The sequence below is a fragment of the Leucopleurus acutus genome, assembly GCF_964270905.1.
Source record: "Leucopleurus acutus genome assembly, chromosome: 15".
In the NCBI taxonomy this organism is placed as follows: Eukaryota; Metazoa; Chordata; class Mammalia; order Artiodactyla; family Delphinidae; genus Leucopleurus; species Leucopleurus acutus.
In genome coordinates, this window is record NC_139157.1 from 61,623,932 (window position 1) to 61,643,024 (window position 19,093).

The following is a 19,093-nucleotide window of genomic DNA, read 5'->3' on the forward strand; positions in this document are numbered from 1 at the left end:
AGACACGTTTTGAATGTTTAATAAACATTTTTAAAAAGTCTAATGTTTTTCTTACACATTTATAAACTTTAGGGATAGCCTGTCAAATTCTTCATTTAAAATTTCACTGAAACTTTTAACTGGGATTGCATTAAATTTATAAAGTATATTGAAAATAAAATACAAATATTAGAGAATGGCCACTTACAATTTTGGATCTTCCCATAAAATTCATGTTTCTCCATTTATGTAAGTCTTTCATTTCCTTCAATAAAATGCCAAAGATATCCCTGTATCTACTGCTAATGTTATTTTCAATGTCGTTTTTCCCATATTTTCTCCTGTAATATAGGAAACCTTTTGGCTTATATATTGGGTTGGGCAAAAGGTTCGTTCAGTTTTTTCCAAAAGATGGCTCTAGTAGTGATTAGTTGTCTTCAACTTCATTCAAAACAGTTTTGTTAGATTGTGTTGTGACAGCTGTCATATCAATGTGAATTAAAAAAAAAAGTATCAAAATTGGTGAATTTTTGTGTAGCCATTTTAATATTGAAGATGGAAGAAAAAAAGCAACATTTTCAGCACATTATGCTTTACTATTTCAAGAAAGGTAAAAACACAACTGAAACGCAAAAAAAGACTTGTGCAGTGTATGGAGAAGGTGCTGTGACTGATCCAACATGTCAAAAGTGGTCTGTGAAGTTTCGTCCTGGAGATTTCTTGTTGGATGATGCTCCACAGTTGGGTAGATCAGTTGAAGTTGATAGCGATCAAAGCAAGACATTAATTGAGAACAATCAATGTTACACCATGTGGGAGACAGCTGACATACTCAAAATATCCAAATCAAGTGCTGAAAATCATTTGCACCACCTTGGTTATGTTAATCGCTTTGATGTTTGGGTTCCACATAAGTTAAGCAAAAAAAAACCTTCTTGATCATATTTCCACATGCAATTCTCTACTTAAACATAACCAAAACATTCCGTTTTTAAAATCTATTGTGATGGGCAATGAAAAGTGGATACTGTACAATAATGTGGAATGGAAGAGATCGTGGGGGGAAGTGAAATGAACCACCACCAACCACACCAAAGGCCAGTCTTCATCCAAAGAAGCTGATGTTGTGTATATGGTGGGATTTGAAGGGAGTCCTTATGAGCTTCTTCTGGAAAACCAAACAATTAATTCCAACAAGTACTGCTCCCAATTAGACCAACTGAAAGCACACTCAACGAAAAGCGTCCAGAATTAGACAATAGAAAACACATAATCTTCCATCAGGATAACACAGGACCATATGTTTCTTTGATGACCAGGCAAAAACTGTTACAGCTTGGCTGGGAAGTTCTGATTCACCTGCCATATTCACCAGACATTGCACCTTCAGATTTCCATTTATTTCAGTCTTTATAAAATTCTTTTTTTAAATACATCTTTATTGGAGTATAATTGTTTCACAATGCTGTGTTAGTTTCTGTTGTACAACAAAGTAAATCAGCCATGTGCATACATATATCCCCATATCCCCTCCTTCCTAAGCCTCCCTACCCCCACCCCAACCTACACTTCTAGGTCATCACAAAGCACCAAGCTGATCTCCCTATGCTATGCTGCTGCTCCCCACTAGCTATCTATTTTACATTTTGTAGTGTATATATGTCAACGTTACTCTCACTTCGCTCCATCTTCCCCTTCCCCCAACCCCCGTGTCCTCAAGTCCATTCTCTATTTCTGCGTCTTTATTCCTGCCCTGCCACTAGGTTCATCAGTACCATTTCTATTAGATTCCATATATATGCATTAGCATACGGTATTTTTCTTTTTCTGACTAACCTCACTCTGTATGATAGACTCTAGGTCCACCCACCTCACTACAAATAACTGAGTTTCATTTGTTTCTTTTTATATTTGAGTAATATTCCATTGTATATATATGTGCCGCATCTTCTTTATCCATTCATCTGTTGATGGACATTTAGGGTGCTTCCACGTCCTGGCTATTGTAAATAGTGCTCCAATGAACATTGTGGTACATGTCTCTTTTTGAATTATGGTTTTCTCAGGGTATATGCCCAGTAGTGGGATTGCTGGGTCAAATGGTAGTTCTATTTTTAGTTTTTTAAGGAACCTCCATACTGTTCTCCATAGTGGCTGTATTAGTTTACATTCCCACCAACAGTACAGGAGGGTTCCCTTTTCAGCACACCCTCTCCAGCATTTATTGTTTCTAGATTTTTTGATAATGGCCATTCTGACCAGTGTGAAGTGATACCTCATGCAAGTTTTGATTTGCATTTCTCTAATAATTAGTGATGTAGAGCAGATGTTCATATGCCTCTTGGCCACCTGTATGTCTTCTTTGGTGAGATATCTATTTAGGTTTTTGGCCCATTTGTTAATTGCTTTTTTTTTTTTTTGGATATTGAACTCCATGAGCTGTTTGTGTATTCTGGAGATTAATCCTTTATCCGTTGTTTCATTTGCAAATATTTTCTTCCATTCTGAGGGTTGTCTTTTAGTCTTGATTATGATTTCCTTTGCTGTGCAAAAGCTTTCAGTTTAATTAGGACCCATTTGTTTATTTTTCTTTTTCTTTTCATTATTCTAGGAGGTGGATTGAAAGAGATCTTGCTGTGATTGATTTATGTCCAAGAGTGATCTGCCTATATTTTCCTCTAAAGGTTTTTTTTTTTTAACATCTTTATTGGAGTATAGTTGCTTTAGAATGGTGTGTTAGTTTCTGTTTTATAACAAAGTGAATCAGCTATACATATATCCCCATATCTCCTCCCTCTTGCATCTCCCTCCCACCCTCCCTATCCCACCCCTCTAGGTATAGTGTCCAGTCTTACATTTAGGTCTTTAATCCATTTTGAGTTTATTTTTGTGTATGGTGTTAGGGAGTGTTCTAATTTCATTCTTTTACATGTAGCTGTCCAGTTTTCCCAGCACCACTTATTGAAGAGACTGTCTTTTCTCCATTGTATGTTCTTGCCTCCTCTGTTGTCAATTAGGTGACCATATGTGTGTGGGTTTGTCTCTGGGCTTTCTATCCTGTTCCACTGATCTATATTTCTGTTTTTGTGTCAGTGACATATTGTCTTGATTACTGTAGCTTTTTAGTATAGTTTGAAGTAGGGTTGCAGGATACAAAATTAATGCACAGAAATCTCTGGCATTCCTATAACACTAACAATGAAAACTCAGAAAGAAAAATTAAGGAAACAATCCCATTTACCATCTCAACAAAAAGAATAAAATACCTAGGAATAAACCTACCTAAGGAGGAGAAAAACTTGTACTCAGAAAACTATAAAACACTGATGAAAAAAATCAAAGATGACATAAACAGATAGAGAAATATACCATGTTCTTGGATTGGAAGAATCAATATTGTGAAAATGACTATACTACCCAAAGCAATCTACAGATTCAATGCAATCCCTATGAAACTACCAACGGCATTCTTCACAGAATTAGAACAAAACAATTTACAATTTGTATGGAAACACAAAAGACCCTGAATAGCCAAAGCAATCTTAAGAAAAATGGAGCTGGAGGAATCAGGCTCCCCAACTTCAAACTATACTACAAACCTACAGTAATAAAATTCTCTTAATGGAAAAAATTTTAATTCCCTGGAAGACTGTAAAAGGCACCTGAAACACTTCTTTGCTCAAGAAGATAAAAAGACTTGGGAAGATGGAATTATGAAGTTGCCTGGAAAACAGAAGGTAGTGGAACTAAACAGTGAATACACCTGTGCTGATGGCTTCCTAAATGCAGCACCTATGGAACATCCAAACAGACAAGTGCTCCTGCAACTGAGACAGGTCTGGCTTTAGCAGCTGTGGGCTTTGTGGGCACATTCACATGAGGGTTGGGCCAGGCCAGAGTCTGAGCAGCCTCCATAGCTCCCACAGCAGGTCCAGGTGAACAACTATTGCATGTGCTGGGACCTGACCTCAGTGGATCTGCACCAGTGGTCTGGTGAAAACTACACCTGAGAGTCAACAGGGCCATTTGCTGGCATACCCACGGTTATGATGGGACCGAGAGCAGTGCCAACAACAGTGTACTTTGTGAGCCCGCACAACAGGCAAAAGGTGACATAACAGAGCACACTCACAGGTGAACATCTCCAGAGGAGGAATACTCAAGAGGCTTCTCTCCCAGTGGAAGTGCTTCAATCCCACCTACCTCTCACTGCAGATCAGAAACACAGCTAAGAAACAGATCTTTGGGCCTCTACTTCAACAACTAAGGAGAATACCATGCCCCTGACAGGGCAGTGACAACCACAGAGCAAAGGGGAGGCCCCACTCAATATCCACCTCACACACCAGGGGGCAGACATCAGAAGCAAGAGGAGCTATGATCCTGCAACATGCATAAAGGAGACCACAAACATAATAAGTTAGCCAAAATGAGATGACAGAGGAATCTGCTGCAGACGAAGGAGCAAGATAAAAACCTACAAGAACAACTAAATGAAGAAATAATGAAAAAGAATCAGAATAATGATAGTAAAGATGATCCGAGATGTCAGAAAAAGAATGGAGGCATGGATTGAGAACATGCAAGAGATGATTAATAAAGACCTAGAAGAACTAAAGAACAAACAGAGATGAACAATACAATAACTGAAATGAAATATACTCTAGAAGGAATCAGTAACAGAATAACTGAGGCAGAAGAACGGATAAATGAGCTGGAAGACAGAATGGTGGAAATCACTGCCGTGGAACAGAATAAAGAAAAAAGAATGAAAAGAAATGAAGACAGTCTCAGAGACTTCTGGGACAACATTAAACACACCAACATTCGAATTATAAGGGTCCCAGAAGAAGAAAGGAGAGAGAAAGGGCCTGTGAAAATATCTGACGAGATAACAGTCTCAAACTTTCCTAACATGGTAAAGGAAATAGTCATCTAGTCCAGGAAGTGCAGAGAGTCCCATATAGGATAAACACAAGGAGGAACACACCGAGACACGTTAATCAAACTAACAAAAATTAAATACAAAGAAAAAATATTAAAAGCAACAAGGGAAAAACAACAAAAAACATACAAGGGAATCCACAGGTTATCAGCTGATTTTTTAGCAGAAACTTTGCAGGCAAGAAGGGAGTGGCATGATATACTTACAGTAATAAAAGGGAAAAACCTACAACCAAGAATACTCTACTTAGCAAGGCTCTCATTTAGACTTGACGGAGAAATCAAAAGCTTTACAGTCAAGCAAAAGCTAAAAGGCTTTAGCACCACGAAACCAGCTTTATGACAAATGCTAAAGGAACTTCTCTAGGCAGGAAACACAAAAGAAAAAAAGAGGAAGGGAAGAAAAAAGACCTACGAAAACAAACCCAAAATAATTAATAAAATGACAATAGGAACATACATATCAATAATTACCTTAAATGTAAATGGATTAAATGCTCCCACCAAAAGACACAGACCGGCTGAATGGATTCTAAAACAAGACCCATATATATGCTGTCTATAAGAGAACCACTTCAGACCTAGGGACACATACAAACTGAAAGTGAGGGGATGGAAAGTAATATTCCATGCAAATGGAAATCAAAAGAAAGCTGGAGTGGCAATATTCAATCAGAAAAAATAGACTTTAAAATAAAGACTGTTACAAGAAACAAGGAAGGTCACTACATAATGATCAAGGGATCAGTATAAGAAGAAGATATAACAATTGTAAATATATATGCAGCCAGCATAGGAGCACTTCAATATATAAAGCAAATGCTGAGAGCCATAAAAGGGGAAATAATAGTGGGGGACTTTAACACCCCACTTACAACAATGGACAGATAAACCAGACAGAAAATTAATAAGGTAACACAAGCTTTAAAGGACACATTAGTCAAAACAGACTTAATTGATATTTATAGGGAATTCCATCGGAAAGCAGCAGAATACACTTTCTTCTCAAGTGCACATGGAACATTCTCCAGGATAGATCACATCTTGGGTCACAAATCAAGCCTCAACAAATTTAAGAAAATTGAAATCATATCAAGCATCTTTTCTGACCACAATCCTATGAGATTAGAAATCAATTACAGGAAAAACACTATAAAATACACATGGAGGCTAAACAATATGTTATTAAATAACCAAAAGGTCACTGAAGAAATCAAAGAGGAAATCAAAAATACCTAGACACAAATGAGAACAAAAACACGCTGACCCAAAAACTATGGGATGCAGCAAAAGCAGTTCTAAGAGGGAAGTTTACAGCAATACAATCTTACCTCAAGAAACAAGAAAAATCTCACATAACCTAAAGTTATACCTAAAACACCTAGAGAAAGAAGAAAACCCAGACTTAGTAGAAGGAAAGAAAAATCAGAGTAGAAATAAATGAACTAGAAACAAAGAAAATAGTAAAGATCAATGAAACTAAAAGCTGGCTCTTTGAGAGGATAAACAAAATTGATAAACCTTTAGCCAGACTCATCAAGAAATAAAGGGAGAGGACTTGAATCAATAAAATTAGAAATGAAAAAGGAGAAGTTACAATGGACAAAACGGAAATACAAAGGATCATAAGAGACTACTAAAGTCAACTATATGCCAATAAAATGTACAACCTTGAAGAAATGGACAAATTCCTAGAAAGGTACAACCTTCCAAGACTGAACCAGGAAGAAATAGAAAATATGAACAGACCAATCACAAGTACTGAAATTGAATTAAAAAACTCCCCCAAAACAAAAGTCCAGGACCAGATGGCTTCACAGGTGAATTCTATCAAACATTTAGATAAGAGCTGACACCTACCTTTATGAAACTCTTCCAAAAATTGCAGAGGAAGGAACACTGCCAAGCTCATTCTATGAGGCCAACATCAATCACCCTGATACCAAAACCAGACAAAGATATCACAAAAAAAGAAAATTACAGGCCAATATCACTGATGAACATAGACACAAAAGTTCTCAACAATATACTAGCAAACCGAATACAACACGTTAAAAGGATCATACATCCTGATCAAGTGGGATTTATCCCAGGGAGGCAAGGATTCTTCAATACAGTATATGCAAATCAATCAATGTGATACAGCACATTAACAAATTGAAAACTAAAAACCATATGATCATCTCAATAGATACAGAAAAAGCTTCTGAAAAAGTTCAACACATTTATGATAAAAACTCTCCAGAAAATGGGCATAGAGAGAATCTACCTCAACATAATAAAGGCCATATCTGACAAACCTACAGCAAACATCATACTCAATGGTGAAGATCTGAAACATTTCCTCTAAGATCAGGTACAAGACAAGGATGTCTATTCTCGCCACTTTTATTCAACATACTATTGGAAGTCCTAGTCATGGCTGTCAGAGAAGAAAAAAAAAAAAAAGGAATCCAAATTGGAAAAGAAGAAGTAAAACTGTCAATGTTTGCAGATGACATGATACTATACACTGAGATTCCTAAGGATGCTACCAGAAAACCACTAGAGCTCATCAAGGAAATTGGTAAAGTTGCAGGATACAAAATCAATACATAGAAAGCTCTTGCATTCCTATATGCTAACAAAGAAAGATCAGAAAGAGATATTAAGGAAACAATCCCATTTACCATTGCATCAAAAAGAATGAAATACCTAGGAATAAACCTACCTAAGGAGGCAAAAGACCTGAACTCAGAAAACTATAAGATGCTGATAAAAGAAATCAAAGATGACACAAAGAGATGGAGAGATATACCATGTTCTTGGATCGGAAGAACCAATATTGTGAAAATGACTACACTACTCAAAGCAATCTACATATTCAATGCAATCCCTATCAAATTACCAAGGGCATTTTTCATAGAATTAGAACGAAAAAATTTTACAGTTTGTATGGAAACACAAAAGACAATACAAGCAATCTTGAGAAAGAAGAGCGGAGCTGGAGGACGAGGCTCCCTGACTTCAGAATAAGTACAAAGCTACAGTAACCAAAACAGTATGGTACTGGCACAAAAACAGAAATACAAATCAACGGATTAGGATACAAAGTCCAGAGATAAACCCACACACCTATGGCCACCTAATCTATGACAAAGGAGGCAAGAATATACAATGAAGAAAATACAGTCTCTTCAATAAGTGATGCTAGGAAAACTTGACAGGTACATGTAGAAGAATGAAATTACAACACTTCATAACACCATACACAAAAATATACTCAAAATGGATTAAAGACCTAAATGTAAGACCGGACAGTATAAAACTCTTAGAGGAAAACACAGGCAGAATACTCTTTGGCATACATCTCTGCAATATCTTTTTGATCCACCTCCTAGAGTAATGAAAATAAAAACAAATATAAACAAATGGGACCTAATGAAACTTAAAAGCTTTAGCACAGCAAAGGAAACTATAAACAAAACGAAAAGACAACCCTCAGGATGGGAGAAAACATTTGTAAATGAAGCAACTGACAAGGGATTAATCTCCAAAACATACAAACAGCTCATGCAGCTCAGTAACAAAAAAACAAACAACCCAAATGAAAAAATGGGCAGAAGATCTAAATAGACATTTCTCTAAAGAAGACATACAGATGAACAAAAAACACATGAAAAGATGCTCAACATCACTAATTATTAGAGAAATGTAAATCAAAACTACAATGAGGTATCACCTCACACTGGTCAGAATGGCCATCATCAGAAATCTACAAACAATAAATGCTGGATAGGGTGTGGAGACAAGGCAACCCTCCTGCACTGTTGGTGGGAATGTAAATTGGTACAGCCACTATGGAGAACAGTATGGAGATTCCTTAAAAAACTAAAAATAGAGCTACCATATGACCCAACAATCCTACTACTGGGCATATACCCGGAGAAAACCATAATTAGAGAGGATGCATCTCGATGTTCACTGCAGCATTATTTACATAGCCAGGAAATGTAAGCAATCCAAATGTCCATCAACAGAGGAATGGATAAAGAAGATGTGGTGCATATATACAATGGAATATTACTCAGCCATAAAAAGGAATGAAATAATGCCATTTGCAGAGACATGGATGGACCTAGAGATTGTCATACAGAGTGAAGTAAGTCAGAAAGAGAAAGACAAATATCGTATAATAGCGCTTATATGTGAAATCTAGAAAAGTGGGATAGATGAACTTATTTGCAAAGCAGAAATAAAGTCAGAGATGTAGAAAACAAACTTATGGTTACCAAGGGGAAGGAAAGGGGTGGGATGAACTGGGAGATTGGGATTGAAATATATAAACTACTGTATATAAAATAGATAAGTAACAAGAACCTACTGTATAGCACAGGGAATTCTACTCAATGCTCTGTGGTGACCTAAATGGCAAGGAAATCTAAAAAAGAGTGGATATATGTATCTGTATAACTGATTCACTTTATTGTACAGCAGAAACTAACTCAACATTGTAAAGCAACTATACTCCAATAAAAATTAATAGAAAAATAAACAAAATAAAAGAAACCCTTTATCAAGTTAAAGAATAATTTTTATTAAGAGTTTTATTAGTAATGAGTTTTTATTTCCTCAGAAGTTTAGTATCAAGATGATCATGTTTTATCTCCTTTAAATAATCAATTAAGTCTTACTTACTTAACACTTACATAGTGTTTACCATGTGCCAGACACTAAGGGCTTTACATATATTACCTCACGTAATCTTTATAACCATTCTGTAAGGTAGGTTTTGTTACTTTTTCCAGTGAGAGATGAGGAAACTGAGGCATAAGAGTTAAATACACAGCTACTAAGTGCTTGAGCCAGGACTGAATGTGGGAGATTTGGATTCAGATTTCGTACTCTTGAATCCCCTCTTAGATTATTGCTAATAAACACTTCTCATATATAAGTTTTCTTCAGGAATTTTGCATATATTTTCATTAATGAGATCACTGTATGAATCTCTTTTTTGTGCTATCCTTTAGTGTTTGAATCAGAACTGTGTTATCATTATAGAATAAAGTTGCAAGTCTTCTCTGGTAGCCAGTCTCCGAGATGGCCACCAATGCTCCCCATCTCCTGATATTCATAACCTGTGCAGTTGCCTCCCACATTGTACCAGGGTTGGTTTACCAGCAGATAAACCAATAAAATAGGGCATAAGTGACAGTCACTTTCTAAATTAGGTCAAAACACTGCACCTTCTGTACTGAACTCTTTCTCAAATCATTCATTATGGGGAAGCCAGCTGCCATGTATTAAGGAGACAGTCCTGTGGACAGGCTGCCCACAAACTAAGTCCTGTATATCTGAAACACTGTAAATCAACCATACTTCAATTTAAAAAAAAAGTACTAAGTCCCATTCCAACAGCTAAAAGAAACTGAGGTCTGTCAACCACCACATAAGAAAACTTAGAAGTGGATCCTCTAGGCCTCCGATGACTATAGTACCAGCCAACAACTTGATTATAACCTTCTGAGAAATCCTGAACCAGACTCACCAGGCTAAACCACTTCCAGATTCCTGACCTTTAGAACTTGCGTGAGATATAAAATGTTTGTTGTGTTAAACTGCCAAGTTTTGGGGTAATATGTTATACAGCAATAGATAATGAGTAAACTTTCCACTGTATTTCACTATCACAAAAATCAACCAGTTCTCAAAGGTTGAACAGAACTGACAGGTAAGATCTGGTGCTTTGAGAAAGACATACACTCAATAAAACTTCAGAATTTTTTTCTAGGATATAAGTCAATTTAGATTTTTTAAACTTCTCTCTGTACAAAAAGTAAAACTTTTTTGTATTTTCCAAGAATGCTGCCTATTTTTTATATATTTTAAATATGGTGATATAAAGCCTTAAATGCTCTTCTATCCCTATAGATCTATTTCCTTTCAATTTTTGATATTATGTCTTCTCTGTGTTTTTCTTTTTTAATCTTGCCAGTGGTTTGTCTACTTTTTTCTTCCCCACAGTGGAAAAATAATTTTTCCAGGCTACTGATTTTGAAGGTTTTGTATTTTATTTAATTAAGTGCTTACTTCATCCTTATTAATCCCTCCTTCTAATTTTAGTTTATTTCATTATCCATGTCCTATTGGTATTGATAATCTCAGTGCTATTTATTTTTAATCATCCTAAATTTTCACTTTTGATCTTAAAAGAAGTGTTATTTTTAGTTATAATGTTATAATTAAAATTTTAGACAATTTTTTACTGAATATTTTATACTGAATATGGTCAGAGAATGCAGACCATATGGTTATATTTTTTGTGAATTTATTAAGATTAATGTTGCTAACTTATCACGTAACCAATTTTTGAAAAGTATCCTTGGACTTTAAAAATGATTCTTATTCTCTTGCTATTCATTATAAAATTTCATTTGCGGTGCTATTCAAAATCCTTTTCATCATTACTTCTATTTGTTTCCATGATTCATTAATTTCTGAAAGAAAGAAATAAAATTTTATACTTTGAGAAATTTCCCCACATTTGTAACATGCCTTACTATCTGGGTAGAATATACTTGGTCTTACAACTGTCTTCAGACTTTCACCTGCATTTTTTATGTACCTGGGCATGTATGTGTTTGTGTGTGTATGTGTTATACAAGGTTTAAATGAAATACAGATTTTGACAAATTTTTAAGCAGCAATTTGTTTTCTAACTACTTTAGAAATATTTAAATTCATATGGTTAACAAAACTTGTTTTTAGTAAACCTTTGACATCCAAGATACTTAGACATGTTAATCTCACTAATTACTGTATTATCTTCATAAAAAGACTGCGATTTTCTTTCTTTCCTGCTAAAATAAACAGTAAGTATATGAATATAAAACATATACAGAATAATAGTAAGGAAACTTTAATAATAAGCTATGATCTAGATGAGGTTTGGAACTCAGAAATTTTTTATGAAAAAATGTATTATTAGAAAAGATTCTAGGGCTTCCCTGGTGGCGCAGTGGTCGACAGTCCGCCTGCCGATGCAGGGGACACGGGTTCGTGGCCCGGCCTGGGAAGATCCCACATGCCGTGGAGCGGCTAGGCCCGTGAGCCATGGCCACTGAGCCTGCGCGTCCGGAGCCTGTGCTCTGCAACGGGAGAGGCCACAACAGTGAGAGGCCCGCGTACCGCAAAAAAAAAAAAAAGATTCTAAGTCACTTTCACATCAAGTTTTAATTAAAACAACTACTCCAAAAATTATAATTACTATCCTCATATCCAAAAGGATAGTTCACAAGTATTTTATTTTATTATCAATAATACCTTTAGAGGTTCTAGTTCAAGATGGCAATGTAGGGGTGCCTTAATTTACCTCCTCCCAGGGACACACCAAATCTACAGCTATATAAGGAACAATTTTCTCTGAAATAAACTCCTACATACTGGGTAAACAAAAAAAGACTGATGTTGAAATGGGTAGGAGAGGCTGAGACACAATCTAACCATAAACTCCACTCCTGGCATGGAGACCCATAATCAGGAGGGAACCCACAACTCTGAGCTTCTTCCTGAGGAGCACAGGATGTAAAATCTACATCTGGCACCCCAACTTTTAAGACCTGCACCTGAGAGACAAGCACCCAAAACATTTATCTTTGAAAGTTAACAGGGCTGTTGTTCGTGAGACACACAAGGCTGTAGTGAACTGAGAAACATACTTAAAAGGCTCATGAGAATTCGCTATGCCTACACCCCAGGGCCCAGCACAAAGGCAGCCAATTAAAATGCCTAGTCTTTCTGTAAAAGAGACTTATATGCTTATCTTAAAGCTTCGGCTTAAGTGGCAGGCACCTAATTTAAGGCATACCTAGAAGCTTACTGAATACTCTCCAAAGACCAAGGAGCCTCCCCCATCTCACTCCAGGTCACCTTATCTTCCAGAAAGAAGCTTGTATATGCATCTGATGGCCTGGTTTTTGCAGCTGCTGCTAAGTGAGGGGGCACTACCTCGATCACCTGGCTCTGGTGGCCAGAGTGGTGGACATTTATGAGTTCCATAGGACTGAAACAAATAGAGAAAGAGTTCGTAACCAGCAACAACCCACAGGACAAAGCAGAGAGGCAACAGACAGGCACCTAATCTTTCTGTGAAAGAGGACTAAAATCCTATTTTCATAGCTTTGGCCTGAGGGGAAGACATCAAATTAAACACACATCTAGGGGCCAACTGCAATCTTGTGCAGAGACCAGGGAAAGAAGTGGGCACCTACTTTGCAAACACCCTCCACCCAGCCCCGGGTCGTGGTAATCTTTGAGAAAGGAGCTTCTGCCCACATTTGGTGCACCAGCTTTTGTGGTTTCTGCCCACAAGAAATAACCCTTGATAGCCTGGCTCTGGTGGCTAGTGGGTATTGTATTCATGGGTCTAATGGGATGGCACAAAGGAAGAAACGGTTCTTAACTATCATGCAGGGCTCAGTACAGAGGAAGCAGAATGAAATATCCATCTCCCAGGCTTCCATGGAAAGAGGTATATATGTATAACTTAAAAGCTGCTGCCCAAAGTCTGGCTTCCAATCAGCCTGAATTTAGGTGCTGACTGAGATCCTCCCTTTTAGGACACTGGCAGGTCTTGGGAAACCCTCAACGGCTGGGAGCCACTAAGAACCAAGTAGGTGGTTTGGACAATCACAAGGATATGAGAGACAGCCAAGAAATAGGACAGGGTTAAACGTTAAGGTTCATCTCCTACATGAGGCAACGCCTTCAAGACTGGGAGAAGAGGTTGTTTCATCTAATACATAGAAACCAACACAAAATGTCAGGGAAACTGAAAAAACAAAGGAATATGTTCCGAATAAAAGGACAAGATAAAAACTTCAGGAAAATACTTAATGAAAAAGAGATACATGATTTACATGACAAAAAATTCAAAATAAGTAATAAATATGCTCACCAATGTCAGAACAAAACATGAAAGAAGTGAGAATTTCAAGAAACAGAAAATAAAGGAAAGTACTCTACAGAAATGATGAAGTTGAAGAATACAACAACTGTACTGACAAATATGAGTGTTCAAAAGCAGACTAAGAGCAAAACAAAAGATCAGTGAACTCAAAGACAGGGCAGTTTAACTCCTCCAACTAGAGCAGCAAAAAGAAAAAGGAATAAAAAAGAGCAAAGATAGTTTATGGAATTTATGGGAAAACATCAAGAGGACCATTATTCGCATCAGGTTCCCGGAATGAGGAGAGAAAAAGGGCAGAAAATTTATGTGAAGAAATAGTGGCTGAACACTTCCCTAATTAGGGGAAGGAAACAGCATCCAGATTTATTTATATATATAATATAAATAAATCGTCAAAAGTTAAAAGCAAGGACAGACTGTATGAAGAAGCAAGAGAAAAACAACTTCTTATACACAAGGGAATCCCCAAAAGACAATTAGCATATTTTCCAGCAGAAAAATTGTAGAAGGATGTGGCATGATATATTTAAAGCTCTGAAAAAATTAAACTGCCAACCAAGAATACTCTACATGGTAAAGTTATCCTTCAGAATTGAAGGAGATATAAAGAGTTTTCCAGAAAAATAAAACATAGAGTAATGGCCAATAGCCCAGTCCTATAAGAAATGTTAAAGGGACTTTTTAAGCTGAAACAAAAGGGTGCTAGACAGTAACAGGAAAAAAAATACAAATATATAAATCTCATTGGTAAAAATTAACATACAGTAAAATTTAGAAAAACCTAATGTTGTAAATGTGATAAATTAATCACTTATACAAACACTAGTATGAAGGTTAAAAGACAAACAGTAAAAATAACTATAACTGCAATAATTTGATAGTGAATATGCAAGATAAGATGATATAAATGGTGACTTCAAAAATATAAAATGGGGGTAAGTAAAAATGTAGAGCTTTAGACTGTTACCAAATTTGTTATTGACTTAAAACAGACTATTATAAATATAAATTGTTTTATGTCAGCATTATGGTAACTACAGAGCAAAAACCTAGATTAAGTACACAAAAGATAAAGAGAATGGAATCTAAGACTGCCACTACAGAAAATCATCAAATCACGAAGTAGGAGATCAAGAGAAGTAGAGAGGAAAAAAGAAATTACAAAACGGCTATAAAACAATAAACAAAATGGCAATAACTCCATACCTATCAATAATTAAGTGTACATGGACAAATTCTGGGAAAACAAACAAACAAGCAAGCAAAAAACCCAGAGAATAGCTAAACAGATATTTTAAAAGTCATCTATATCTTACCCACAAGAGTGTCACTTAGATGTTACAAACACATGCAGTCTGAAAACGAAGGGATGGAAAAATATATCCCATGCTCTTGGAAACCAAAAGAAAGCTGGGGTGGCAATACTTACATAAGACAAAGAAGAACATAAAACACACTGTAATACGAGACAAAGAACAAAGTAGGTCATTACATAATGATAAAGGGATCAATACAATAAGAGGATATGACATTTGTAAATATTTATGCACCCAACATAGGAGCATCCAAATATAAAAGCAAATATTAACAGACCTAAAGGGTAAAACAGCCATACGATAATAATAAGGGACTTTAATACTCCACTGACAACGCAAATGGATATATTCTTAGAAACATACCACCTTCCAAGGCTGAATCATGAAGAAACAAAATCTGAGCAGACTGATTACTAGAAGGGAGATAATCAGTAATCAAAAACCTCCAACAAACAAATCCAGAATCAGACTGCTTCACTGGTGAATTCTACCAAATATTCAAAGAAGAATTAATACGAATCTTCTCAAATTCTTCCAAAAATTAGAAAAGAAGGGAACACATCCAAACTCATTTTATGGGACAAGCATTACCCTGACACCAAAACCAGTCAAGACACCACAGTAAAGAAAATTACAGGCCAATATTCATGATGAACAGAAATGCAAAACTCCTCAACAAAATATTAATAAGCTGAATTCAACAATACAACAAAAGTATCATATGCTCTGATCAAGTGGAATTTATTCCAGGGGTGCAAGGATGGTTTAACACCCTCAAATCAATCAATGTGATACACACCACTCACAAAATAAAGGATAAAAGTCATGTGATCATCTCAAAAAAGCAGAAAAAAGCATTCAACAAAATTTAACATCCATTCATGATACAAACTCTCAACAAAGTGAGTATAGAGAAAAAGTACTTCAACAAAATAATGGCCATATATCACAAGCCTCCAGCTAAAATCATACTCAAGGGAGAAGGGTCGACTGTTTTTCCTCCATGATCAGCAACAACTCAAGGATACCCACTCTCACCACTTTTATTCAATAAAGCATTGGAACTCCTAGCCACAGCAATAATGCAACAACAATAACAAATGAAAGGCATCCAATTCAGAAAAGGAGGAGTAAAACTGTCTCTATTTGCAGATGACACTGTGTGACATAGAAAACTCTAAAGATTTTATCAAAAAACTGTTAAAATAAACAAATTCAATAAGCTTGCAGGATACAAAATCAATATACACAAATCACTTGCATTTCTATTCACTAATTATGAACTCAGAAAGATAAATTAAGGAAACAATCCTATTTATTGTACAACTGCATCAAAAAGAATAAGATACCTAGAAATAAGCTTAACCAAGAACATGAAAGATCTGTACACTGAAAATCATAAGATGTTAATAAACGACATTAAAGAAACAGAAATAAATGTTAAGATAGCCCACACTCACGGATTGGAAGAATTAATTTTGTTAAAATGTCCATACTACCAAAAGCAATCCATAGATTCAATGCAATCCCAAAGGCATTTTTCACAGAAATAAAACATACAATCCTAAAATTAGTATGGAACCACAAAAGACCCTAAAGCCAAAGCAATACTGAGAAAAAAGAACAATGCTGGAGGCATCACACTCCCTGATTTCAAACTATATTACAAAGCTATACTAATCAGAACATAAAAACAGACACATAGATCACTGGAACAGAATAGAGAGCCCAGAAATAAGCCCAGGCACCTATGGTCAATTAATAACAAACGAGCTAAGAATATACAATGGGAAAAGGACAGTCTTTTCAATAAATGGTGTTGGAAAAACTGAGCAGCCACATGCAAAAGAATGAAACTGAACCACCATCTTACACCATACACAAAAATTACCTAAAAATGGATTAAATTCTTAAGCATAAGACCTGAAACCATAAAACTCTTAGAAGAAAATAAAGGTAGTAAGCTCCTTGAAATTAGTGTTGGTAATGATGTTTTGGATTTGACACCAAAACCAAAACAACAAAAGCAAAAATAAACAAGTGGCACTACATCAAAAAAGCTTCTATACAGCACAGGAAACCACTAACAAATGAAAAGGTAACATAATAGATGGGAGAAAATATCTGCAAATCATGTATCTGACAAGGGGTTAATATGCAAAATATATAAAGGACTCCTACAACACATTAGCAAAAAATATCTGATTGAAAAATGGGCATAAGTTCTGAATAGACATTTTTCCTAGGAACACGTACAGATGGCCAACAGGTACTTGAAAAGGTGCTCAACATCACTAATCATCAGGGAAATGCCAATCAAAACCACAATGAGATATTACCTCATACCTGTTTGAATAGCTATTAACAGAAACACAAGAAATAAGAAGTGTTAGCATGTGGAGAAAAGGAAACCCTTGTGCACTTTTGGTGGAAATATAAATTGATGCAGCCACTATGAAAACAGTATGGAGTTTCTTAAAATAATTTAAAATAGAATTATATTTTCCTGCAATTCCCCCTCTGGGTACTTATCCAAAGGAAGCAAAAAGACAAATACCATATGATCTCACTTATATATGGAATCAAAAACAAAACAAAGCAACACCAAAAAACCTCACATAAAGAAAACATAAAACAACCAATTCATAGATACAGAGAACAGATCTGTAGTTGCCTGAGACGGGGGTGGGTGAAGTGGGTGAAGATAGTTAAAAGGCACAAACTTCCAGTTATAAAATAAGTAAGCCTCCAGGTTGTAAAGTACAGCTTGATAACTACAGTTAATAATACTGTATCGTATATTTAAAAGATGCTAAAAGAATAGAACTTAAAAATTCTCATCATAGGAAAAAAAAATTGTAACTACATGTGGTGATGGAAGTTAACTAGACTAACTGTGATAATCATTTCACAATATATACATATATCAAATCATTATGTTGAACACAAACTAATCTAATGTTATATGCCAATTACATCTCAATAAAATAAATTAAATTAAATACCTTCAGATTATATTTATGAGCTTTATCCAAAATAGTTGGTACCAAGTTATCAGTAGGTTCTCCATTCTCATCATTTGAGTCAGGTGGGTACCAAGATAGGGCTAGTACACCTAATAGAAACAACCAAAAAGAAAAGAAAAATAAACACAGGAACAGAAATGAGGTATTGTTAAAAAAATAAAGGTATTGGTAAAAAATACAGGTATTGTTAAAAAAAAAATATGGCAGAATAAGGACCAAATTGTTAACAATAAAAAGAAACATATTCTCAAATAATGTTGTTTTGTTACTTTACTTAGATACCACTTAAGTTTATTTGATTACTTTGTATACTCAATACTTTAAACTTTTTATCAGGCATCGGTATCTTCTAATTAATTAGATTTTACTTTCTAGAATAAGTTTTATATTTACAGAAAAATTATACAGAAAGTAGAGTTTCTATCTTCTCCTCTGCTACTCACTCTGCTACTCACATCCCCCCATGCCACACAGTTTCTGTTAGTATTAACATCTTACATTAGTGTAGTAAACTTGTTACAACTGATGAACCAATGTAGGTATATCATTAACTAAAGCCCAGAGTTTACATTAGGGTTCCCTCTTTGTATTGTACAGTTCTATGGCTTTTGACAAATGTATAGTGTCATGAACTGACTATTACAGTAACACACAGAATAGTTTTACAGCCCTCAAAACCCTTTGTACTCCACTTATTAATCCCTCCTCCATGTCCTTCCTCAATCCCCCAGAAAATAACTGATCCCTTTAATATCTCTATATACTTTGCCTTTTCCAGAATGTTATGTAGGTGGACTCATAAAGTAACATTTTCAGACATTTCTTATACTCTGAAATATGCATTTAAGTTTCATGTCTTTTTAAGACTTGACAACTCATTC

General features: G+C 35.6%; 1 protein-coding gene across 5 annotated transcripts in view; it reads right to left on the reverse strand.

Annotated features, from left to right (window-relative positions):
* Positions 1-19,093, reverse strand: part of MANEA (mannosidase endo-alpha) — an 82,745-nt gene that overhangs the window by 30,827 nt on the left and 32,825 nt on the right. For 4 of the 5 annotated variants that reach the window (XM_082855465.1, XM_082855463.1, XM_082855462.1 and 1 more), the window contains one exon: positions 18,192-18,301. Coding sequence is in view for 2 of the 5 variants with exons in the window: in XM_082855463.1 (XP_082711589.1) it covers positions 18,192-18,301 (110 nt within the window). In the remaining 3 variants the exon portion in view is untranslated. Of the gene's footprint in view, positions 1-6,783; positions 6,854-18,191; positions 18,302-19,093 lie in introns of those variants that run through there. The other variant, XM_082855464.1, reaches the window with a different exon arrangement.